The sequence below is a fragment of the Protopterus annectens genome, chromosome 13.part0, assembly GCF_019279795.1.
Source record: "Protopterus annectens isolate FY-2018-M chromosome 13.part0, PAN1.0, whole genome shotgun sequence".
Lineage (NCBI taxonomy): Eukaryota > Metazoa > Chordata > Ceratodontiformes > Protopteridae > Protopterus > Protopterus annectens.
In genome coordinates this window covers 1,309,560,338-1,309,587,283 of record NC_056747.1, presented here as the reverse complement: position 1 = coordinate 1,309,587,283, position 26,946 = coordinate 1,309,560,338, and the positions used below count along the sequence as shown (strand labels likewise).

The window sequence follows — 26,946 nt, the reverse complement described above, 5'->3', positions numbered from 1 at the left end:
AGCTTTATAAAGGCCGACTAAAAGCACACCTCTCTCTCTACACACACACACACACACACACACACACACACACACACACACATATATATATATATATATATATATATATATATATATATATATATATATATATATATATAGGTCCCCTTCAGATGGTCAAACTTTTAAAATCTCGACTTTCATATGGCTAAGACCATATGATCAAACTTTTAAAAGCTTGACTGGTTTGAATGAGGATCTCCATAGAGCATGGAATGGGAAGATTTCCCTTTACCACAATGTAGTGCGATCTCAGAGTTGGTATATTTAAACAGCAGGGAAGTGTGGGGAGTGCAGGGAGGCTTGCCCCCCTGCTAACACTGTTTAGGTTTTTTTTTTATTTCTTTTATTTTTCACATTTTTGAACATTCAAATGTTTCATCATATGGTCTCGACCATATGAAAGTCGAGCATTTGGATGTTCGATTATGTGAAGTAGACCTATATATATATATATATATATATATATATATATATATATATATATATATATATATATATATATATACAAACGCACATAAACAGACACACACACACTGGATATAAAAAGTGTACATACCCCTGTTAAAATGCCAGGTTTTTGTGATATAAAAAAGAGACCATAATTAATCATTTCAAAACATTTTCCACCTTTAATGTGACCTATAATCTGTACAATTCAATTGAAAAACAAACAAATCTGTTAAGGGAAAAAATATAACACATAAAAAACAGGGTCTATGTTAGATCAGCGAATGCTGATTGATCGAACTTATGTAAGCGAATGTTTAAAATATCAAAGCAACAGAAACCCAAATTTTTTCCTAGGGAAAGAATTTGGTTGTCCGTTTCTGTTGCTTCGGTATTTTCAGTGCTGTGGTGGAAAGTTACAGGTCGGATTCAGGTTAGTGTGTGATTGTGTGGATGTGAGTGTTAGGGTGGGTTAGGTGAGTTAGGGTTAGGGTGCGGGTTAGGTATGTGTGTGACTGTGTGGACGTGAGGGTTAGGGTTAGGGAGCGGGTGAGGTGAGTGTGCGATAGTGACGGACCTTATGGTTAGGGTTTGGGTTAAGGTAAGTGGATAGTTAGTGGTGTGTGTATAGTTTAGTGTAGGGTTAGGTGCCAGATTTTAGGGGTATGTGTGTGGATTACTGTTTGTTTGGTGTGCTTGTGTTGTGTGTATGTGTTTTGGATCAGCGATTTTTTTCCCTAGGAAAAAAATCGCTGATCTGACAGTTCGAGATTATAAGCTTTCACTTACATAAGTTCAATCAATCAGTGTTTGCTTTTTTAAGCGTCCGCTGATCTAATATAGACCCTAAAAACAATAAGCTGGCTGCATAAGTGTGCACACCATTTAACTAATACTTATTTGAAGCACCTTTTGATTAATTACAGCATTCAGTCTTCCTGGGCAGGAGTCTTTCAGCATGGCACATCTTGACTTGGCAATATTTGTCCACTCTTCCTTGAAAAAGCACTCAAAATCTGTCAGATAGCGAGGGCATGTCTTGTGCATAGCCCTCTTCAGGTCACCCCACAGGTTTTCTATTGAATTTAGGTCTGGGCTCTGGCTGGGCCATTCCAAAACTTTAATTTTCTTCTGGTAAAGCCATTCTTTTGTTGATTTGGATGTATGTTTGGGGTCATTGTCATGTTAAAAGATGAAATTCCTCTTAATCTTCAGCTTTCTAGCAGACGCCTGAAGGTTTTGGGCCAAAAGTGATTGGTATTTGGAACTGTTCATAATTCCCTCCACCTTGAATAAAGCCCCAGTTCCAGCTGAAGAAAAGCAACCCCAAAGCATGATACTGTCACCACCATACGTCACTGTGGGGATGGTGTTTTTTTGGTGATACGAAATGTTGTTTTTGAGCCAAACTTACATTTTGGAGTTGTGGCCAGAAAGTTCAGCCTTGGTGTCATCAGACCATAATGCATTTTCCCACATTCTTTTGGGAGACTTGTATTGTTTTGCAAATTTTAGCTGGGTCTGAATGTTTTACTATGAAAGAAAAGGCTGTCATCTGGCAAACCCTACCCCATAGCCCAGACATGAAGAATACGGGAGATTGTTGTCACATGTAGTACACAACCAGTATTTGCCAGAAAATTCCTGCAGCTCCTTCAGTGTTGCTGTAGGTCTCTTGGCAGCCTCCCTGACCAGTTTTCATCTTGTCTTTTCATCAATTTTGGAAAGACGTCCAATTCTTTGCAACTTCACTGTTGTCCCATATTTTCTTCACTTTTTGAAAAGTGTCTTCACTGTGTTCCATGCTATGTCCAATGCTGTGGAACTTTTTTTGTACCCTTCTCTGACTGATACTTTTCAACAATGAGATCCCTTTGATGCTTTGTATGCTCTCTGTGAACCATGGCTTTTGCAATTGAGTAAATGTCAGGAGAATCCTACTAGGACAGCTGAACTTTATTTGGGGTTAATCAGAGTCTCTTTAATTGATGGCAGGTGTGTACCCAAGAAGACTGATTTTTGTAATTAAATCAAAAGGTGCTTCAACAAAGTATTAGTTTAAGGGTGTGCACACACAACAAAGTATTAGTTTAAGGGTGTGCACACTTATGCAACCAGCTTATTATATGTTTTTTATATTTTCCCCTAACAGATTTGTTTGTTTTTCAGTTGAATTGTACAGATCATAGGTCACATTAAAGGTGGGAAAATTTTTTAAATGATTTAATTTGGTCTCATTTTTTTTTATCACAAAAACCTGGCATTTTAACAGGGGTATGTACACTTTTTATATCCATTATATATTTATATATATATATATATATATATATATATATATATATATATATATATATATATATAGGTTTACCATTAAAATGTTGCCATGCAATTGCACAGCTATGAAGTATTCGAACAACAAATGTTCGAATACTTCATATGTGGACAGGTTTAATGAGCGAATGGTATATTTGCGAATGGACTGTGCATTCACAAATATAACGTTCGCTCATATAAAGGGATCGTAGTACAGTGCGGTTAGGGAAATACATCCCTTTCCTCACTGTAGTGCAATTTCAGAGTTGGAATAATAAGTTAGGGTGCTGTGGGGTGCAGGGGGCTTGCCCCCCTGCATACATGGGAGATTAGGTGAAGGGTTTAGGGAGATGCGGTAAGGGTGGCATTGTTGTTAATGCCGTAAAATGTCGTCACCATTTTTGGAATTAGGGCCGTTCATTTAGGTACAGTTTCGGTACAACACTTCGCTGTTTCATACCGTTTTTTTTTTTTTAATTTCGAGATATTGATAGTAAACTATGTATATATATATATATATATATATATATATATATATATATATAATCTGTATATATGTATGGGTCTACTTCACTTGATTGAAACTCATTTTGTTGAAAGGTATATGCCCTTTTCCCCATTGTAGTACGATCCTGGAGTTAGTATATATAGTAAGGGGGGTGTGGGGGGCACAGTCCTTCACATTGGGGATGGGGGGGCAGTGCCCCCCACCTATTTTATACATTTTAAACCATATACATGGATACTTACAACTATAATGAATAACTCTTTTTAGAACACAACATATACCCAAACTATGTGTGGGGGTTACGGCCACCACACCTCTACTTATTCTAAGATGAATGGATCATTTCACTGATATTTTACTTCAAGATCGCACTACAATGGGGAAAAGGACATATACCTTTCAACGAAATGAGTTTCAGTCAAGTGAGCTTTCAGTGAAGTGTGCTGTGTGAAATGAGTTTCAGTCAAGTGAAGTAAACCCAGGGTCTATGTTAAAACAAAGAACGGAATAAATTGCGAATGTTCCAGAGAGCGAAAACTCATATGATCGAAATCGCTATTGTGGGGGGCTGCGCCCCCACATCCCCCCTTAAAAATATATTCCAACTCTGAGATCGCACTACAGTGAGGAAAGGGCAAGTTTTCCAATCTTCACTGTACCGCTATCTCACGATATCGATGTTGATCATATGCGTTTTCGCTCATCGGAGCATTTGCAATTTCTTCCATTTGTTGTTTTAACATAGACCCTATATATACATATATATATATATATATATATATATATATATATATATATATATATATATACACACACACACACACACACACACACACACACACGCAAAACGGGCATTGTATTTTGCCATACAATATGCATTTAAAAACATATCCATTGACATATTTGTAGTTATGGGGGAATCCTCTTCTGCAAACACTTCACAGCTTACTATATTTAAATCTAAACTAATATTGAGATGTACCGTTTACCTCATGCTAAACCCATGGGGTTAATAACTACTAAACAACAAGGATAATGGTAGTCTCTCCGAATTTAAGGATTTAGCAGTTTCATAAATGTTAAACTGTAACTAAATCTTAACTAGGTCATCCTTAGAACTTATGTCTGTTAAACAGATTGTCTACTATCTATGGTCTGTCTTTCATTAAAACTTTCAGACAAGTTTTAGCCATGTAGCCTTATCCCATTCCCCACCGTATAGGTGTTCTTCCCATCTTTCCTGCTTTTAATAAAACATACTCCCCTCAGGTGCATGTAGGTGTCAAAAAGGACATAACTACCTAATGGTCTCCTCTGTTCCATACTATGTTACAGCCTATCATAAACTCTCCATATCTCCACACATGTGCCACTTTTCCAAAGTAAATTCCATGTCACTTTATGAAGGTCAGCACCATTATTATCATTCGGCTGTCACCTGCCATCCAGTATTTCCTTTTATGGTAATGTGTTTTTTGCATTTATATGCTGATGTTACATTCATCAGATACTTGAGGCCATTATAGTCCAAACTACACTTGCACATTAGCTCTGTCTTTGAAAATTACCTTTATTCATCTACCTCATCTCCCTGACACTGTCCTTTCTAGATATTTTTATGTTTATATCATAAATGGTCTCTCTAAGATGAATGGATCATTTCACTGATATTATACTCTTAAAAACTTCAAATAACAGAGCTAATTTGACAAGATTTTATACTCTGGGATATTCTCATATGCAACCCCCTTTCTTATTATAATTACTTCTAGTGTCAGCCTAGATCAGAGGAGGGGAATCATTTATGGAAATGGGTTGTCAATGAAATGGTCTGAGCAACACAACTAAATATGACATCTGTATAATTCATAGGTTCAAAGGTAGGTGCTAGGCTATTGGCCCAAGGGCCTAAGTAAGCGTAGCCAACAAGGTTCCCTGGCTTACACCACCCAAGAAAGTTATTTTCCTGTGCCTTTGTTGAGCAGAGCCACAGAAGTGATCCCCATTTCCTATCCACTCATCAACATTTTTCTTGAAGAGTGCTAATGAGGAACTTTGCTTGACATAGATGAGTATCTTGTTCCAGAGTATGGGAAGTCTCTGGGACAGGAATCTATCCGTCCAGCATGTCCTGTTTATTGTGGTGACAAGGTTTAGGTCCCTAGACCATGTAGCTGGGAGGGATTGGGATTTCTTTAGGTGTATCATGTCCAACAGCTCTGGGTTTGACATAGCTTTATATGTTAGGCAGAGATCACCTCAGAGTAGGCGATATGCTATGGAGTAAAGCTGGAGTTTTTTGAGACGGTCAGTGTAGGGCATCTGTTTGAGGTCAGTACTCCTCTTTGTGAGGTACTTCTGTGGCTTTTCCAGCTGCTGCAGATGTCTTGTGAGGTACATTCCAAAAGGGGAGTTGTACTCTATAATGGGTCTATTGAGTGTTGAGTAGAGGGGAACAATGACCTTTTTTTTCCTGGATGAGAGCCCTTTTGCGATGAGGTGCACCATGTAGAAAGATTTCCTGACTACAGTGGTGATGTGATTATCAAATGAGAGACTACTGTCCACCTGGGTCCCAAGGTCTCTTACCATACATTCGGCGTTAAGTAGACTGCCGCCTATGTGGTAGTTCATGGGTACAGAGTTTTTACCTAAGGGGATGACAATGCACTTTTTGGCATTGAGCTTGAGGCCATGGCTCTGACACCAGGCATCTGTCTCAGTGAGGCCCTTCTGTAGGATGTCCACATCATTTGGGGACTCAACTATGGCTGCTAGTTTGCAGTCGCCTGCAAACTTTGTTAGCCAAAGGCCTTCTGTGTTAGCCTGTACTTCAGAGAAGTAGATACCAAACAGGAGAGGTCCCAGGACTGAACTCTGTGGTACTCCACTTGTCACTGGTTTGAAGTCAGATTTTGGAGTCTGCAACTTTTACAATGTGGGTTCTTTCAGTGAGCCAGTTGGCAACCCATCTTGTGATGTATGGATTTATACCTAGTTTATTGAGTTTAGCTATAATTCCAGAATGGGGGATGGTGTCGAAAGCCTTGGCGAGCTGAAGATAGGCTGTGTGAACCACCTTACCCTTGTCTACGGCTTTGGTGACTGCCTCAAAGAAGTCGATCAGGTTCAGGAGGCATAATCTGCCTTTCACAAACCTGAACAGGGTGGGGTCCAGAGTTTGGAGGTTACCAATGTCTTTGTTTATGAGTTCCATGATGATACGTTCCATGGCCTTACAGACCAGGCTCGTCAGGCTAATAGGGCGATAGTTCCTGGGATCAGTGATGGCTCCCCCTTTGTGGAGTGGGATAACTGTTGCTGTGCACTATTCAGTGGGCACAAAGCCTGATGTGAGACTATGATTGGACATGGTGCTTAGGTGGGGAGGCAGTTCATTCTGAAGTTTGTGTAAAACGCAGCCTGGGATGTTGTCTGGTCCCATGGATGTTGTGTTTTTGGCTTTAGAGAGTGCAGCTTTTACCTGTGTAGTTGTGATTACAGGGACTCTGCATTCTTCTTGTATAGATATGGGCCCTTTAGGGGGTGAGAGGGGGGTAAAGTTAGCACTGAATCTATCTGCCAGGATGTTGGCAATATCAGTTGGTTCTGTAATTTTCATACCGTTGTGCTGTAACTCAGAGCAGATCTGGGTGTTGTCATTGAGATTCTGACATAGCTATAGAATGCTTTGTGGTTGTCCCTAGAATCAGTGGCGATTTTGTTTTCATAGCTAGCTTTGGAGGATCTTATAAGGGATCTCAGCTTCTTACTGAGGCTGACCAGGGAACTCCTCCACTCATGGGATTTTACTCTCTTTTGCAACAGTTTCTTCCTTCTGTAGAGTTTGTTTATGGCAGGGGACCACCAGATTGGCTTACTTTTTTTAGGGGATAGCGTCTTGGTTCTGTTTGGGATAGTACGATCCATGCACTCGTGTAAGTGCTTATAGAGTGCATCTGTGTAGGATTCAGCAGTTGTAACTGTATTGTCTATCTGCATGGGTTGCATAAAATTCGCCACTTCTGTCTTAAGAAGCATGAAGTTGGCTTTGGAGAAATTTTTAACCGTGGTTTTCTTAATGGGGGTGGGGGTGGGATGTGGAAATCTAGGGTGATTAGCTTATAGTCGGATCTGATCTATGAGGATTTGACTTCAGGTGTGGAACACCGGTCACTCATCTTGGTAATGACTAGGTCTAGAATATTGTTGCCTGTGGTGGGGGTGTGGATAAGTTGATCCAGGGCATTGGAATTCATGAATTCCAGAAAGCGTGAGGCGAAGGAGTTGGTACATGAGTAGTTTTCTCAGTTAATGGTGGGGTGGTTGAAATCGACCATTATTAGGGTGTTTGGTTGAACCCTAATAATTTCCAGTATATCAGGAAAAGAGGAGTGGGAGTCCTGGGGCATGGTGGAGGATCTGAAGCAAGCTACTATTTGGATTGTAGTTTTGCCCAGAGTTAGTTGCACTTGGATAACCTCAGATGCATTATGCTGAGCAACTAGCCTGGAGGTGTGGATATCCTTAATGAATATGGACATACCTCCGCCTTTAGTGTTCCAGTCCAAGTTAGGTGGCTGAAAAGTGTGGTATGAGTTATAGCCTGGTAATGCAGGGGTGCTCTCTGGAGCCTTGAACCAGGTTTCAGTCACTGCACAGATATCGATGTTCTCCATTTTAAGGAGTGCCTCAAGGGTGTGCATTTTGAGACTTAGACTTCTAGCATTGAGTAGCATTACCCTCAGTTTTTGCTTGCCTGTTCCTGTTACGATGGTGAATATGTCATTTGAACCTTGCCTAAAAAGGCACTATAGGGGCAGCAAGAGTCTTAGCCTGTATCCGAAATCCCAGGGGTGACAGGTGCAGGCCATCTCTGGCAAAGCATCGTGGTCTGCCAACCATGTCGTCCCAGGCAGACAGATACTGGATCCCCTTAGAATGACACCAGAAGCTTAGCCAATTATTGAAGTCAATAATGTTGTTCTTGTACTGCGGTATCATTCTGGGCGATGGCAGGATGCTACTCAGGGCTAGGGTCATACCTGCCTGGGGTACAAGATTGGAGAACTCTTCCATGTCTCTTTTCATGTAGTCCAGGGAGGGATGTCTCAGGTCTTTTACCCTAACATGGACAATGACAGAGTCATATTTGTACTTGTTGTGGAGTGACGTGAGTGCCTGTGTTATGTGGCGGATCCTGGCACCCAACAGGCAGCTGACAGTAACCTTCGCCTTGTTTAGCCTGGTGAGTGGGACATCCGCATGCCTGACTATAGAGTCATCTATGACTAGTGTGTTGGGTACGTTGTTTTGCCATATGGGCTGTGGTTGAGTGACACACTGAATCTGTGGGCTATGTGTCATTTGGGTTGTGTTGGGGAGGTGGAGGTTGCTTGCGTTTCTGCTTTGGAGGTCTCTGTTATTTGAGCAGATTATTATTGAGAGACTCCGCGAATGTTTTTGTGTTTCTATGTGTGGGTTTTTGTGGTGTAGGTTTAGTGGGACTATGTGATCAGTGTGGTGTAGTGCAAATGTTTACCTTCTCCTCTTGACTATCAAGTTCAGTCTTGGTTGGAGAGAGCTTTACCTCCAGTTTGGCTAGATAAGTGCATCTCCCACAGGTTGTAGTGTTGGGTGGTAGAGGGTTGTCTGTGTACATGAGGCAGTTGCTACATTGTCCCAAGATGCCCAGATTCATCAGATAGACAGGAGAGAACACTGGGAGATGACCCTTGGACATGCCTAAATAAAAAGCTATTTTCCTCTAGACAAGTGAGGAAAGTGAGTACAAGAGCTGTTTTTCTCTAAGCAAGTGAGGAATGTAAGTATAAAAATATTTTCCTCTAGGTAATGAGGAAGGTTGAGTGCTGTAGGAATTTGTAGCTTATTTAGTGCTTACAATAAGTTCTGAACAAATGCTGAGCATGAATAAGCAAATTCAAGTGCTAAAACTAAGAATCTGTATCTGAACTAGACTAGTTACAGGAAAGAAACAAGTACAAATGCGGGCTTTTAAATCAGAAAGTTGAGAGAGATGGAAAATTTGCCCAAACGGCCAATAACTACAATTTCCGGCCCAGAAACCACTCCTTATGTGGTAGATAGGTTACGTAGTGCTTAGCACTCCCACTGATAAGCTAGCAGGCTTCCCTCCAACACAGAAAGGCTTGGGGGCCTCAGGAGCTTACAAACAGTCCTGAATACAGCAAATCTGTATCTGGACAAGACTAATTACAGGAAAGGGGGAAAACAAGTGCAAATGCAGGCTTTTAAATCAGAAAGTTGAGAGAGATGGAAAAACTGCCCAAACTGCCAATAACTACAATTTCTGGGCCAGAACCACTCCTTATGTGGTAGCTAGGTTACCTAGTGCTTACCACTCCCACTGATAAGCTAAAAGGCTTCCCTCCAACACAGAAAGGCTTGGGGGGCTCAGGAGCTTACAAACAGTCCTAGATATAGCAAATCTGTATCTGGAGTAGACTAGTTACAGGAAGGGGGGGGGGGGGACTCTCCAACTCGTGTTCATGAATACTGCTTTTTTCTCTAGCTGGTGTGTTATAAGTATATTATTAGTGACACAGATGTGTTAGCTGAGGAGGTTGACCATTACATTTTTTTGAAAAGTACCCAGAGAAACCTTTACCTTTTATACACCATGTCACACAATAATATGAATTATGAAAACACATTGCGCTGGTCTGCTCCTTAAAAAGAATGAGCTATTCATAGGAATATTACTGTACAACCTATGGCGAGCCCAGTCTGAACCTAAAATGGGCCCACGTAGTGCATCTGTAAATAGCTTAGTAGGGGAAATTAAACAGCTGTCATGATCTTTTCATCTGTAAGCACCAACCAAAATATTAACACAAAGTCAGATATTTTCAAGGGTTTAACTTTGTCGCTATAAAGCTACTTTCCAGATAATTGCATTTTCTTAATACATTTTTTGAAATCACAATTATGTCTTTCCTGCGGGCCTGTCATATTCACTTCAATATTCTGTAATCACTGAATGGCACATAAAATCAACAAACTATGCTTCATGGCTAAATCCAGGGTTATCCCTACCTTTTCATCATTTTAAAAACAAGTTATATGTTACTATTTTAAAATTCTCCGCATTACTTTATTAACACTAGTTACTCACTTTCCATCTTCTGAACAGAAGCCAACCCTCACCAACATTCCTCCCTCTCAACTTACTCAATATATGAACACACACACACACACACACACACACACACACACACACACACACACACACACACACACACACACACACACACACACGTGCACTCAAGCACACCAATTTGAACACACACAGACACATACACACACACACAAACACACACACACACTTGTGCACTCAAGCACACCGATTTGAACACACATGCTCGCACACACATGCACCACACACAGACACACACACACCTAAACACATACACCACATACAAACGCACACACACACACACACACACACACACACACACACACACACACACACACACACACACACACACACACACAGAGAAAAAGAAAAGTGTCATACTTGAAATCCATATATGTGCACTGTAGAAAAAGTGAAGCACATTTATTTTCAGTGATGATAAGAGCCCATAACATCCTAACCATTATATAGCAGCATTAATGCACAATTAGTTTTGGATTAGAATGTAATGTTTTCACTTTTGTGATTGTTAAGACTTCTCTATCACTCACCAGAGGTACCTGTCATCCACTCTGTTCTATCATCCCAGCTAGCCCTCAAATGTCCATAGTGCTATTCAAACCTGGGTCACTGACATAACAATTGAAATTGTAATCTCTGCAGCACTGGGACAGTATATAGTCTATTCTGAAATATGCTGATTTGCAGATATTGATGGTTATGTGTATGAAGTTCATTACATAACATTAATCACTTAAAAAAATAAAACAGGTCTTTATGCATAAGTTATAGGTTTTTAGATGTTCTTATTAGGATTTCAGTTCCTAGCTGTACCGCATTTGCTCACATATGGAGTGCTTACTGGGAAAAAAATTAACCAATATTATTGCTCAGTGAATTTAGTGCTAAAACGAATGAACCTGCTGGCATTAAAAAGGTAAAGTCAGGCACTGATGAAAAAACCCAGTTTAGTAAAAAAACAATGATTATGTAGTGGTATCCGTATCGGAATATCTATTGGTTGTGCACAGCAAAGTTTGATGAAAGTGATGGAACTGGTTTGCTACCTTATTTTTAATTGTGAGTTGCTTTGCTTTCCACAGTCCTGTTATTTACTCTGATCCGAAAGAGGAGTGAGAGGGAGGGGGAAGCCCCCGATGCAGAAAACTTACCGGTTGTTCTGTCTTTCATATTCTTGTACATGCCTCCACAGAATTAGCATATGGAGACAGCGATTGATATGTTTGGTGCATTTCATAAACACCGTAAAGGCTCAGTTGATCACGAGAGAGCATAATGCCAGAATCAGTAATTCATTTTATTCTATGACTTGAAATTCTGAGAGAGCTGTATGAGAAAGAACAACTGCAGCATAGTTCGTGCTGATACTCTAGATTCAGAGGATTCAGTCATCATTTTCACAAGTGAAGGTGTGAATAATTTCTCTCTCATATTCTTCAGTAGATAAATGTGCTGACATCTTATTTAACAGTGATATAAAATAAGGCTGACGGTTGCAAAGTGACCCATAAGCATTCAGCTATGCAGTCCATATGTTTTTGAGGTTATACAGATCAGTAAACCGACAGGGCATTTGATAAGAACTTTTAATATCTAAGTTCTAGCCTAATGTGATTACATAAGTGTCCACTTTAAATCTTTCAATAATGTGGACTGTTCATTTTTAAGAAATATATGACTGAATAATGTACTTGCTTGCCTAGATTGTTTGCCTTGACCTGCCTGTTTTGAATATCCCTTTTGCTGCTGCTTTCTAAGTATTTTATCTGTTTTATTAACACTTCCAATAGAGGAAAGTGCAAAACGACAATGGAAACATATTTTAAGAATTGGTTTATAGTGAATGCATTTTATACTATGCATATCTAGTAGTGGAATTCCTAGACTATCATCTCTAGAGTTTAAGAATTATAAACAGATGGTAGAATCTGAAAAAAATCAAGGTACATGATGCAAAGTCTGTACACAAATACCTTTTAATTTTGCTAACTAGTGTTAAGCATCAAGTAAGATATTTAAATTAAAATTGCTTCAAAAGAATGTTAACACATCAGCTTTTAGCAGTAGCAGAGCATGGCTTTTGCTAATAACTGTTATTTAGTATTACTTTTTTGCTATATTTTAAAATGCCAAATTTCTTGACACTTCATCTGAATTGATTCAGAATTGATAGTGTATATTTCATATTGTGTGTTTACTTTTTTATCTTTGTTCTGACATCCAGAGGAATAAAATAGCATAAAAGCAAACCATACTAAATATGTAGTCTGTTTACAAGTAAAAAGAATATCCAGTTTTGCTGACAAAATGCACAGAGCTTGAAAAAAATACATTTCAGAATGGAAGGTGCATTTTTTAATGTGAAAAGTCAGTAAAGGATCCTGACTCCGCAGTACACCCATGTTTCATAAGTAAATGTGAGAAAAACGTATTAATTTCTATCTGGTTCTCAAATGGCTGTTATTTAATGCATGTACCTTCAGAATGAAGGGAGGGGAATGATTCCTAATTGATCCAGTGTACTTACAATAATTAAATAAATACAGATACAAAAAATCTTATAAGTGGCAGCAAGGTGACTTACTGCTGTTTCAAAAGTTTGCAGCCTATCTTGACCTGCAACACATGGTAAAAGAAGACATATGGCCTTGCTTTGCATGCGTAACTAAACTATAAGGTCTTGAGCTTGCTTATTTGACCTCTCCCCTTTGCTTGTTCCTTTTTTCCTTCCTGCTTGCCACATTTACCGAAGATTGTGACTATGAGGGCTATTTCAATGGACACTATATAGGTGAGAGACTCAGCTTTTTGTAAAGCACTTGCCTGGTTCATTATGCTCCACCTAGTACATGTGTCTCACTTGTGGCTGTTGAATGTTGTTTGTGGTATTTGTAATGTGAGTTAGTGTTTGTGTAATCCATACTGATATAAACTGTGTGTATAGTCAGACAGTAAATATAGTAATAACACCTTGCAGCATCCTGTTGTTATTTACAAATAATACTGACCAAAATAACCTTAGAGGTTGGCCAGTAATGGTTTAGATTTTTTTTCCTTGGAAAATTGGCACAATTTGATATAACACCGTTGTGTACTGAACAAATTAATGTGTCAAAGAATTAATTTTTCCTCAGTGACACTCATTTCATGTAAGGCAATATTTTGACAAAGGTTTGATATTCATTTGATTATACAAGATTCCTTTTAATAACTGAAACATGCAGTTTGTCAGTATGTTATTTTGTTTTTACCCTAAATGTGAACAGCAGGTGAATACAGCAATGAGAGGTATTATATTGCCAGCTGCAGAATGTGTCATCTGACTGTGGTATTTTATATAACTACTACTCTTGTGGAAACATTAATACATTTTCTGTAAGCAAATAATGTTCTTCCACAGTGGTTGTTGTATTACGTGTTACTTTGCTATTGGCCAATGCCCTTGTTTTGATATTCTTTTGTATGAAGCACCTGTTTTCTTTACATTACTGTCTCTAACAGGCCTTGTTAAAATCCTTTGAAATTATTTTCGAGTAGATGTTTTATTTGCACATACACAATGCTTTATTCAATTAATTTTGTGCTCTTGTGTGATAATGAAGTACTCTAAAGATGGCATTAGTAGCAATCGTGCCAGGACTAACTTACAGTGTGTGTGGACCATTTTTATGAACCATTTCTGTAAAAAGAAGTTTTTTATTAGGGTTTAGCTTCCTAATACTCAGAAAATGTGAGTAAATGTAAGTACACTGTTCTCCAGTCTGAAAGTACTGTGACAATCAGTGAAACTGGAGGAATATTTAATATTGTACTAACTGTGAGGACAGCAGAAGTCAAGAATACATACACATCTTGTTATCTTGCAGCAAAGTCCATATTACAGATCCATAATTATGACTTCTAGCAACTTCATTTATTTATGTATTTATTTATATTATTTTATTTTTTTATTTTAACTTTTAAATATACTAAAGTATACGTTTCTTTCATTTAAGACTGAGTCTTTTGTTGAAGCTATATGTTTTATACTTTATTCCTTTAAAAAACATTGTATGCTTGAATGAAAATATCTGCGGCTTTTGGGGTTGGGTGATTATGCAAAAATGCTAAAAGAAATTATTTCAAATGGTAAGCTAATCCCTACACTTCTTCATGGAGCCCTGGCAACTAGAGATGCTGTGATGATTGTTAGCTAAACCAAAAGGATAAAGAAACCCTGTCATGCTCAAGAAGTTAAACAATCTGTGCAATAACAGTATATCAGTGTGGAAATAATGTCATTATGTGTGTGTATGTGTATGTGTATGAATAAAGGTGACAGTGTCTGTCATGTGATATTTATTTGTTGTTGGGTGCCGGAGATTAAAATGATGGAACATGTTTAGCAGTTGGTGGATTTTTGTCTTAATCTACTCATGTTTCATTAGCACTTTTCTTTCTTGGGAAGTACCACACAGCCTGTCTCAAGGAGTACTGCTTATATTGTCCAGTTTTCTTACATTAGCAACCATAGTGAGCAAGAGAATAAAATCATTTTCTGAATGTTGGTATGTGTAGTTTCTGCAGGCAACTCAAGAAAACACAGGTTTCTACCTGCTACAATTGCCCAAATGCTTTTGTTTGCTATTAAATAGTGCCAATATAAAACTGATTTAGTGAAAAAACACAAAAATAATGTCATTGTGCAGTCACATGCAATGTTGTAAACCAAGAAATTCCATGTTTAGATCCATTAAAAGATATAATGCTCATTTTATAACTATGAGGGCAGACCACTTTTTCTATTAGGTTAATATAATGTAAATCAATGAGTTGCAGAAAATGAGAATCACTAAAAAAAATCTTCTTGATAACTTTACATCTGAAGTAGTTAACTTCATTTGTGCATCAACGTATGGGTATCGGATCCATATCGGATCCAAGCCGGCAGCTTCAAACAGCTAAGATCCAAGCTCCAAGCTCCTCCCCTTTACCCATAACCCCCTGCTATCCCTTCCTGACCCCAGATCTCATTTGCCGTGGTTCTCAACAGCAGCTTTGAACAAGCTTCCAGGCATAGCGTAGGAGTTTTGTGAGGAAAATCTCTCTTTTTCGCATTTTTTTCTTTAAAAAAAAAAAAATTGTTGTGTGAGTGTTATCTCTCCTACTTAGGTTAGTGTACCTCTGTTTTGTTAGTCAGTGTTAGTGTATTCCCTCCCCGTGTGTGTGTGTTAAGGTGTGTCCGTTTTTGGGGCCTAGCGTGTGGGTTCAGTATGTCTGAGGCGCCCAAATCTTTCTTTTCTAAATGTACCGAGTGTGGCCATAAGCTGTCCCCAGCAGATGGCCACACTCAGTGCGTTATTTGCCCTGGGGTTGAACATCTCACTTCAGGCTGCACTATTTGTGCAGCGTTCAACCCCAGGGCCATCAGGGACAGGAGGTCGAAGTTGATTCTGGCAGGACTGTTGCCCCCGGACTTGGCTTGGTCCTCCGGTCCCTCTGTGGCTTCTGCTGAGGCTTCGGCAGCGCCACCTTCTCTCCCTCTGGCCGGGACTCACCCTCCCACCCTTGGCTAAGAGGAGAGGGAAGCTAGGAAGGAGAAGCGGAAGCATCACAAGAGGTGGGCCGAGACCTCTTCCTCGGCGCCGCCATCAAAGCGAGCTTCTCCGCCTATGGCCTCCGGATCTTCTCCTTCCTGGCTCTGATCTCCCCGTTTCTCGCCAGAGCCGGAGGAGGAGGAGACCCGGTCGCCTTCGAGGTCATCGAGGTGGCATTCCCGGCCCGCCTCGGTGGCCTCGTCGAGGTCTACCCGTAGCATCTCCGATGCAGACTTGGACCGGATGATGCGTAGGTTCCTCCAGGCCCAGATGCAGATGGGAGTGCTCCTGCCTCCCCCCCACCGGGGGGGAACTCGACCCCCTTTTTCACCCCGATTGCTCCTTCTCCGACCCACTATCAGGGCTCTGAGCTTTCGGAGCCGGGTAGCGTTGGAGCCGGGGGAGCATCGGCGCCGATAGTGTCCGGTACCTCGGCTCCAATGGCACCCTCGAGTCTATTGGGTCCCTTTTCTTCGGATCCGAGCTCTCGGAGCCGAGAGCTGAGCTTCGGATCTGGAGGTGTCAGTATGACTTCGGCTCCGTCACAGTCGGAGCACGCTGGCTCTACGCATCCGACCGCCTCGGCGCCGGCCCCGATCCGCACATCGGATCCAAGGGAGGGTCTGCTCTCAGATCCGATAGGGAGCAGCTCTCCTTCGGCGTTCGATGTTGTGGAGAGGGTATTGTCGAGGGACTCCAGGCCCCTGGCTTCGGCTATGGCTCCACCCTGCACTCCCTCTCAGACGGGTCTACTTCTGTCACTCGGTCCCAGGGACAGCCTGCACAAATGTCCCAGATTGTTCCCTTGCTGGAACAGGATGTAGTTGGTGAGGACTCCTCGGACAGCTCCCCCGAGGAGGGTCCTCACAAAAGCAAGTGCAAAAGGAGGCACTTGGACTCACCTGAGTCCTTGACAGAGGACACAGACTTGGAGGAAGGGGAAGGTTCCCCAAGGTCACCCCCCGAAGACATTTCCTTCGGAGACATCATGGAGATACTTCAGATCAGAGGGGGGTGGTCAGCCCCAAAACCTTCCTCTGACGAGAATGTGTTTCTGGAGGTGTTTGACGCAGGCCCATCTACCTCTTGGGTGTCCCCTCCCGCCAACCCCCTGGTAGACCTGATTACTACCAGGGTGTGGAAGGAACCGGACACTGTGGAGCCCATTCCAAAGAGGCCTGACAAAATCCACAGCCCCCCTTCGGATAAGTCATGTTGGAGCAAGGGAGCCCCGGTAGATGCCATGTTGGTGGCGGCTGCCACCAAAAGGGAACTGGCCCAGGAGAATTCCTCGGTCCATCCTCCAGACAAGGAGTCTCGGACGATGGACTGTCTGGGGAAGCGGGTGTTCGCTTCAGCCACCTTCTCTGTGAGGTCGCTGAATTATATGGCACATACTGATACGACTCCAGCGGGATCTCATTAAAGAATACGCTGGGTCGCCCCCAGAGTCCATGTCGGCGGTGGATAAGAAAGTGCTCTCAACCCGAATGGCCACTCTCAAATCTATCTCCAATACCTCTATGCGGTTACTATCCCATGCCACGGAAGGAGCCGCTAGAGCCAGCGGAGCGGGCATCATCCTACGGCGACAGGCGTGGCTCCATCACTATGATTTTGCGGAACCCTTCAAGGCATCATTCGCAAATGCCCCGTTTGATGGTTCTGCCCTATTTGGCAAGACCGTACGCGACACATTGGTCCAGAGCGAGAAAGATGGGAAGACATTGTCTGCCGTTGGAGTCCACTTCTCTGCTCCCCAGAGGTCCTTCTCGAGGAACCAAAAGGGACAGAAGAAGATGTGGTTCCGGAAGTCTCAACAATCCCATTTCGCTCCGGACCCCTCGTCCTTCAGAGGCAGAGGAAGACAGAGTGGGCGCCGCCCTAGAGGCAGAGGGGGTCCGAAGAACTTCGGGTCCAGAGAACCTTTCTCTGATTGGCCCACACAGCAACCCTGAAGGGTTACCCGATTGCTCCACTCTGGAGGCAGTCGGGGGGCGTTTCTTGAGGCACCTAGCAGCTTGGGAGTCCGTTACAACAGATCGCTGGGTGCTTCAGATCATATCCAGAGGCTACAAGATCCCTTTTCTCAGTCCCCCTCCCACTCCCCGGAGCCTCCCCGATGTCCCACCCAATCAAAGGGAGGCGGCAGCCGAAGAAATCCTCCAGCTGCTAGAAAAAAGAGCAATCCAGCACGTCCCCCCAGAGCAGTCCGGATCAGGCTTTTACTCCAGGTTCTTCTTGGTGCCACAAAGGACGGGGGACTTAAGACCAATCCTCGACCTGTCCTTCCTAAACCTGTCAGTAGCCAAAGAAAAGTTCCAGATGGTCACTCTCCAATAGACCACAAGGATGCGTACTACCACATTTTAATGGACAGACGATCCAGGAGGTTTCTCCACTTCCAGCTGGGAGCCAGCCATTACCAGTTCAGGGTCCTTCCCTTTGGTCTCACCACAGCACCCAGGGTGTTCACCAAGGTCTTGACAGTTGTAGCGGCCCACCTGAGACTCCAGAGAATTCAGGTCTTCCCATACCTGGGCGACTGGCTCCTGACCGCCCCCACCAGGCATCTACTATGCGCAGCCAGAGACTACTTTCTCCATCTAGCTCCCCGGTTGGGGATCATGATCAACATCAAAAAATCTTCCCTTCTTCCAACCCAAATCCTAGATTTCATTGGAGCCAGATTGAACACAAACCAGCTTCTAGCCTTCTTGACTCCGGACCGGCTTCGAACTCTAAAACTCCACATATTGGCCCTTCTTCAATCCCCAGCTCCCTCTGCGGAATTGGTCCTGAGGGCGTTAGGCTCTATGGCGGCAACTATCAACCTTCTCCCCTTGGCACGCTTGAATATGAGAGTTCTTCAATGGACCTTGCAAGTCCAGTGGTCCCTCCTGTGACATCCCCTGAGCTTCCCCGTTCCCCTCAGCAGGGTCTGCAGGAAAGCCCTCTTATGGTGGCTCCAGTCCCTGGACCTCCAGAAAGGGCGCCCCTTCTCTATGTCCCCTCCACTAGCCATGGTGACCACGGACGCTTCTCGCCTTGGGGGGGGGGCACTGCATGGGCAGGACTGTCCAAGGCACGTGGACCCATTCGGAGACCTTTTTGCATATCAGTGTTGTAGAGATGAGAGCGGTGCTTTTGGCGTTGCAAGCACTTCACAGCCTTCTTCCCTTGGGGACAATTGCGATTCAGACAGACAATATGTCGGTTGTCTGCTATATCAACAAACAGGGGGGAAGCAGGTCCTATACACTTTGTCAGGAGGCCATGAGAGTGTGGGAATGAGCGATATCCAACAACCGCTTTCTCATAGCGACGCACATTCCGGGCAGGTCCAACATCTTGACAGACAGGCTGAGTCGAAGCATTCTCTCACCGTACGAGTGGTCTCTGAACCCCAAAGTAGCGAAGTTAATCTTCTCCAAGTGGGGTCAACCTCGCTGCGATCTTTTCACCTCGCCTTTGAACGCAAAGTGCAGCGACTACTTCGCTCTAATTCCCCCATCCGGGGAATCCCCCAGAGATGCTCTGGTGCATGTTTGGCCACCCGGTCTACTTTATGCTTACCCTCCTCTTCCCCTGATGCTGAAGTTCTTACAGAAAGCCTGACGGTTGGGGAGCAGAATAATCCTCATTGCCCCATTCTGGCCTCGTCAACCTTGGTTCCCCTATCTATGGTCTCATCTAGTGAATCCCCCATGGATTCTAGATCCCATCCCGGATCTGATCTCTCACCCATCAGGCCTGTCAATTCCGAACCTGGACAAACTCAAGCTGACAGCTTGGTTGATCCAGTTCCACTGATAGCTAGGACTCCCGGTATCTCGTCCCCTGTCAAGGCTATACTAGTAGCCGCTCACAAGCCATCTACGAGAAGGATTTATAATAGCAAATGGAAGCGTTTTTCTATTTGGGCAGAGCGTCAAAACTTAGATCCCTTTACAGCTCCACTGCCAGCAGTGTTAGATTTTCTTTCAGGCTTATTCGACCAAGTTGCTAGCTCTTCTACGGTCAAAGTCCAGCTGGCTGCAATTTCTCACTATCATGTCGGGAGTGATCTCGGCCCTTTGACTTTGTCTAAATTATGTAAGACCTTCCTAAAAGGCACTTTCCTTTTAAGGCCTCCGGTTAAGCAGGCAGTCCCTCCTTGGGACTTAACCCTTGTTATTCAGTCTCTGACAGCTCCTCCCTTTGAGCCTGCAACTTCAGTGGATCTGAAATACTTATCTTGGAAGACAGTTTTTCTTGTTGCCATCACCTTGGCCAGAAGGGTTTCGGAACTTCAAGCCCTTTGTGCCAAGCCAACATATTTAATATTTCACAAAGATAGAGTTTCACTCAGGACCAGTCCCTCCTTTCTACCCAAAATTGCTTTGGGGGCTAATATCAACCAATCTATTAATTTACCAGTCTTCTTTCCAAATTACCAGAATAAAGGTGAATACAAGCTACACTCTCTAGACGTACACAGACAACTGAGGTTTTATTTGCACAGGACAGCTGATCACAGGAAATCAGACCAGCTTTTTGTATCCTTTGCTAAACCCACTTTGGGAAAACCTGTATCAAAAGTCACTTTGTCCAGATGGATCTCACAATGTATCCTTTTGGCTTATGAGAGTTCTGGCCGGTCTGCAACTCAAGATGTCCATGCCCACTCTACTCGATCGATCTTTACCTCTGCTGCTTTTCGATCTAGGGTGTCGTTGGATGACATTTGTTCAGCAGCCACTTGGGCTTCACCTCATACATTCATAAACCATTACAAATTGGATATTGTCTCTAGAGAGAGAGCATCCTTCGGCTCTGCAGTGCTCCGGAATATCCTTCCATGAGGACCTCCCAAGAATTAGGTAGCTGGGGACTCTGTCCCATAGGTTGATGCACAAATGAAGTTAACTACTTCAGATTAAGAAGTTATGTACTCACCATAACGTTCCATCTGAGTAGGTAAACTTCATTTGTCAGCAACTGACCCCCCCCCTCCGTCCCCCTGATCCAGATGGCTACTCAAAGGAATCCTGCTTGTCATTGCAGATTGTCTTTAGGTTAGAGTTTGGAGGTGGTTCTTTGGTGTTCTATATTTTTATGCTGTTAAGCAAACTAGATCTGAGGTCAGGAAGGGATAGCAGGGGGTTATGGGTAAAGGGGAGGAGCTTGGAGCTTGGATCTTAGCTGTTTGAAGTTGCCGGCTCGGATCCGATATTGATCCGATACCCATAGGTTGCTGACAAATGAAGTTTACCTACTGAGATGGAACGTTATGGTGAGTACATAACTTCTTAGTAAATAAGGTTCAAAAGAAAAACAAAGTTTAACTGTTATGTTACAGTGTTGAAAAGCTATTATACAATGACTGGCCATTAACATTCAAAATCGTGTATGCTGTTTGGTCAGTCCAGCCAGTGTGCCTGTTGTAAAATCGAGCATATTCCAATAGAGAAATGTCCAGTCGCCCAGACTTTCTTCTATAAATATATGCTACAGAGCTTTACAGTTTTCTTAATTAAAAAAAAATTAAATAAAATTAGGTACGTTATGCAAAACTAAAGAAACATACCTGATTATCCTTGTATTTTCTCTGCCCTGTCTCTCTTGTACGTCTGAATGGCTCCAGATTTCAATTTTTTTTTTAATTAAAAAAAAAAAAAAACTGAGATCTTCCTTTCTCCATTGCTTCCTTTGCAAAGCACTAATGTACTGCGTAACCATGGGAATGTAAGTGCCATACGCATGCACAGTACATGAAGAAAGCCCCGTGATATGGGAAAAAAAGTGGAAGAGCACCATGGCGCCATTACACAAAGACATTATTTCAGAAAAGTAAGAAAACTTTTTTCTTAATTAATGTCATTGTATAATAGCAATAACCCATGGCTGGGTGTGGGTAGTGCTGGATTTACCCACGATTGGCTTTGTTTGGTCACTCAGGCTTTACCCTCACAAACAAATCACACCAACCGTGGGTAAATCCAACATTACCCACACTCCACCATGGGTTATTGCTATAGTAAATTTCATTTTTAGAATAGGAAAAGAACCATTAATAACATACGGAATGTCATAATTTCTTTCTGGAAACATGGTTATTTGGCTTGTAAGGTTAGCAGGAGGGTCTGTCCCCTCATACTAAATATTTCTTGACCAAAGTATATTTTTCATCCATCCCTGATTTCACAGAATGTCGCTGATTTTGTCAAATATTTTTCCCTGTATCTTATAAAATATTTGATTTTCTGGTAAATGTTACAGTCAACAATGCCAGAACACTCTTTTTCTTTAGAAAATGCCTGCCAATGCAAAATATGCTGTGTTAAAAACTTTCTAAGTCAATGAGTGTTAATTAAAAATTATCCCTGATTTGGGACATTGGTCCCTCAGTATTTTTGTTTTTCTATCTAATTATTGAGCAAAGGTGGTTGATGGATATAGACTGTAGTCACAGCTAGATAGCGTTATATCTTCTCAATACTGAAGAGAAAGAAAAATAAATGTATAAATGTACATAACATGCACCATGTCTAGGTTGTACATTATCTGCTGAGTAAAAAGTTACATTCAGCATTTCTAGGAAAGCTTCAGTTAATTTGTCATACTAGCTAATATTATTACCTTTCCAGAGAAATACTTTTTCTGAATCATAGCCTATAAATAAAAAAGTTTAAGTAAGAATAACAGCAATGCATATCTCTTTACAGTAACACCACAGATGATCTCAGCACTGGGTACAGACTTTGTAGTTGCACCTGATCTGGTCAGGCTGTCTTGATAAAAAGGTACTGTTTTGAATCCCAGAAATGCTTTTTGACTAACCGTTGTTGGTTCAGGTTGTCTGCTGCAAGTTCAAATTATGTCTATCTCAGTTGGGATCTAAGGGGGGGGGGGGTGGGGGGGAGTACAAGGACCTAGAACCTCAGTATAAGAACAGTCATAGTCCAGCCTTTCTGCACCCTTCACTGAAAAGGTGTTTGTGTTATTTCAGTATCACAGTTTCTATCTGTAGTCAGATGTGCATTTATTTATCTGTTTTATCAACTGCTTGTTCAGAAAAAGGTCACTATAAATTGTGAGGTGTCTAGTTTCATAACCAGAACATTCCAGTTTTCATAGCTGGTAGACTCATCTTGTTTTGGACGTGTCAAGGGAAGTAGTTTTGTAAACAGCACAGAATTATGTTTGTAATCCTCCCATTTATACTTTCATTCATTCATTTATTCATTCTTTCATACTCTGATATCCCACTTCATTCATTCCAGAGTTGCAGGGAACCTGAACTCATCTGAGACATAGTCTGGTCAAGGCAGTGAAAGTAATCATGAAAAGTGTGCTGGCTCACTGCAGGATGCACATACTCCCTCTCACCCATACACACACACACACACACACACACACACACACACACACACACACACACACACACACAGGCACACGACAACCAATGCACCATTTTGGGGATGAAGGAAGAAACTTGCACCTGGCAAAATCCGTGTGGAGACAGGAAGAACAAGCAGACTCTACACAGAAGGCACCTCAGCTGAGAACCCTACTGGAGAAGCAAACACTCTAAGAGAATGGTAATACTATTAATTTCTCCAAGTCTTTTGGGTTTTTAATACCATGATGGAAACTGACCCCATTCCTAAATTAAAGTATGATTAAAATTCATGAAATTAGTATTGTTTCAATCTTTGATGTCAGCCAGAAGTGCTGTTCACAGCACCCGCACTATGCCCAGTAATGACTATTTCTGCAATTTGTATGGAGTTACATGTATTGGCAACATATCTAAATATGATTGGAGATTGTTTTTTTATAACAGCCGTTGCTCCCACTACTATTAGAACTGTCTGAGTATCTTTCTTCCACATGGCTGTCATTTCTGCCTGCAAATCCTGATGTTTTATGACTTTGTGTCTCTCTGTACACAAGACACTATAATCACTGGGTGTAGTGATTTCAATCAATGCTATTTTTGTCTTCTTTTCACGGACCACTATATCTGGTTTTCTCGCATCTGTCTTTTGAACCGTTGGTAATAGGTGATCCCACGTGATGTAGACTTCATCATTTTCTATGGTGCTTTGTGGCTCATGTTTCCAGTGTTTTTCAGCTACTTCAGTATTATAATGTTTGCACAATCCCCAGTGCAACAGTCTTGCTACATTATTATTTCTTTCAGTATACAGTCCTTCTGCCATTAGTATATCACAAACAGCATCAAGTTTTGTGACTGCTACCGATTCTGTTTTACAAAACCTACAATCTGATGTTGTTAATCTTCTTTCCATTCATCATTGATGGGTTCGGTTCCAAGCCCTCAGAACCAAGTCAGCCTTTTTACCAAGCTCGCACCAGCCAAAAAAACTCTTGAGCTAAGTTTCTACCCAGAATGCCCTTTTTCCTGTTTCCCCAGATCTCGTTTGCCGCATAGCCGTAAAGCAGCATTTCAGCCGAGCTCTCAGCTAAGTGGAACTTTATTTGATATTTGTGTGAAAACCATTTGATATCTTCAATTTTTATTGAGCATATAGTATTTCTAGTCTGTTTTCTTCTGTCAGACCTTGTTTTTTTTCCTCTCTACTCTACCCGTTGTTACCATTGGTAAACTTTCAAGTACCGTTGGTACAGCCGTTCTTCCCTTACCCTTGTGGTATTCTTTCAATACCATAGCTGGTATTTCTTTCTTGTCTAGCCTGTTAGCATTGGTTTTAGTAAGAGGTTTCTGTTTTCTCTCTTCCATATCACTGTTCTGGTACAACTGTGACTTCTTTGAATGGTGTTTGACTTTTTTGTTCTAACTGCTTATACTGTTGGCAAGATGTTGGATAAGAAAGGCACTTCAGATTTTAAGCATTGTTCTTCATGTAATGGCAAGTTAGCTAATAGTGATTCTCACGATGATTGTGTATACTCTTTGGGGTTGCCCCACCTTTCGGTGCATCCTCCTTGTGACATTTGTCAGAGTTTCAGTCAACGCACTCTTAATGAGTGCAAAAATAATCTGATACTGAAAGGGTTACTTAAGTCTCCCTTTTCAGAGGCCATTTCTGCGATGGCAGTCTCAACCCCTCCTACTAAAGACAAAAAGAGGTCCCACTCGGTTCCCTCCTCACCATCAGGTGATCAGGGTAAGCCTGTGAAATCAAAGGTCCCAAAGTTGTCTTCAGAGCATAAATCTGCCTCTACGGCTCCATCTTCCTTGGCTCCGAGCATCTTGAAACCTTCGATACTGGTGCCAGTTTCGGCACCTGTCCTGCCTACGGCACCAATTATAAACCTCACCACACCTGTTTTGACTTCGGCACCTGTGGCCACTTCAGCTCAGGGCACACCTTCGACACCTTCATCAATTACGATTGTGTAACCGACCATTTCAGCTCTGAGTGCCATTTCAGCACTGAGTGTTTTACTGACTACACTGAATTTGACCCCATCACTCCCGGTCTCAAAACTTGAGACTTCGATGCCGGCAGACCTTGCACTACGGACCCAATACTCCGCTTCTGTAGATCCATTTCTGGGCCAGGTTCATTGAACATCCCGACTCTCCATCCAGAGTATCCACTAAATCCACCAGTAGCCTGTTGGAACACGATGTGGTGCATCTTGTGGACCAGCTGTTGTTAGCCAGGGGATACCCACACTTTATAAGACCCATCCACATGCAGGACATGGGTTGGTTTCTCCACAGACTCCATCTTACACTCCTCCTTCAACCATTTCATTTCCAAAGCCTTCTGCTCTGACATCCTTCTCAAAACCCATCACCTCAGTGCCTAGAGTGCACCTCACTCCGATTCCGAGTTTGTCCCTTTGGTCTTTGGTTCCTGTGGAACTGGTCCTTCCTCAGTCTGGAGATTGGGGCGCGGGCACTTCAGCCCGGGACACAGAGCCGTCTTTCTCCTCGGTTCCATCCTCGGTCCCGATAGCCACGTCCACACTGATAATGCTTGAGGCTCCATCTGCGGGGGAAGTTCGTCGGAGCGGGGTGTGACCCTGGTGCTGAGGTTGTCTTTCTCGGTTACAAGCTCCCATCCCTCTTCGAGCGGACCTGCCTTCCATGCGATGGAGAGGGCTCTCACTTCTGGAAGCACTCCTTTGACATTGGAACCTCAGTTTTCGTCCCCTGAGCTACAGCTGCCACAGACCACCCCCCTCCTGGGACACCGGACAGAGAAGCCACAGGATACCCATATTCAGGGTACCTGCTCTTCAGAGTCCTCCTCAGAGACCTCCACTGAGGAGCCCCCTTGAAAGAGGATGTGAAAGAGGAAGCACACAGACTCATCCGAGGTGTCCTTAACGGAAGACATGGATTATGATGATGGTGAAGGGTCCCATCAGTCACCTCCTGATGATGTCTCCTTTGGAGACATCCTGGAAGCCCTCCAACCCTTCATTTGAGGAGTCTGTGTTCCTGCAGGCTTTCCGCGCCCGGCCTTCTTCCTCTTGGGCGACCCCACCTGCCAACGAGCTCTTCTAGCTCTTCGTGCAGTGAGCTTGGAAGAACCCTGATTCCACTGAGGCGATCCCTTGGAGATCTGACAAAATTCTTTCCCCTCCCGAGGAGAACCTGCATTGGTCCAAAGGGTTAACAGTTGATGCTATGGTAGTGGCGGTGGCCACAAAAAGGGAAATGGCTGAAGAAAGTCCCACTGTCCATCTACCCGACAGGGAGTCCTAAGTGGTGGACAGACTTGGGAAGCGAGTTTCTGCATCAGGGACCTTTGCTAGTCGGTCCCTGAACTATTTGGCACATTTTACGAAGCTCCAGAAGGACTTGATCTCCAAACTCTCTGGGGCACTTGCAGGACAGTTGTCTGACGAGGTCAGGGACAAAGTGTTCTCGCAGC

The 26,946-nt window shown here is 42.6% G+C and overlaps 1 protein-coding gene across 2 annotated transcripts in view; it reads left to right on the top strand.

Moving 5' to 3' along the window:
• MPP3 (MAGUK p55 scaffold protein 3) overlaps window positions 1-26,946 on the top strand; it is a 1,051,423-nt gene that overhangs the window by 846,386 nt on the left and 178,091 nt on the right. Inside the window, exon 13 of one of the 2 annotated variants that reach the window (XM_044055335.1) lies at window positions 13,261-13,299. The exons of the other annotated variant lie outside the window; for it this stretch is intronic. Coding sequence (XP_043911270.1) covers window positions 13,261-13,299 — 39 coding nt within the window. The remainder of the gene's footprint in view (window positions 1-13,260; window positions 13,300-26,946) is intronic. 2 annotated transcript variants of the gene reach the window in all.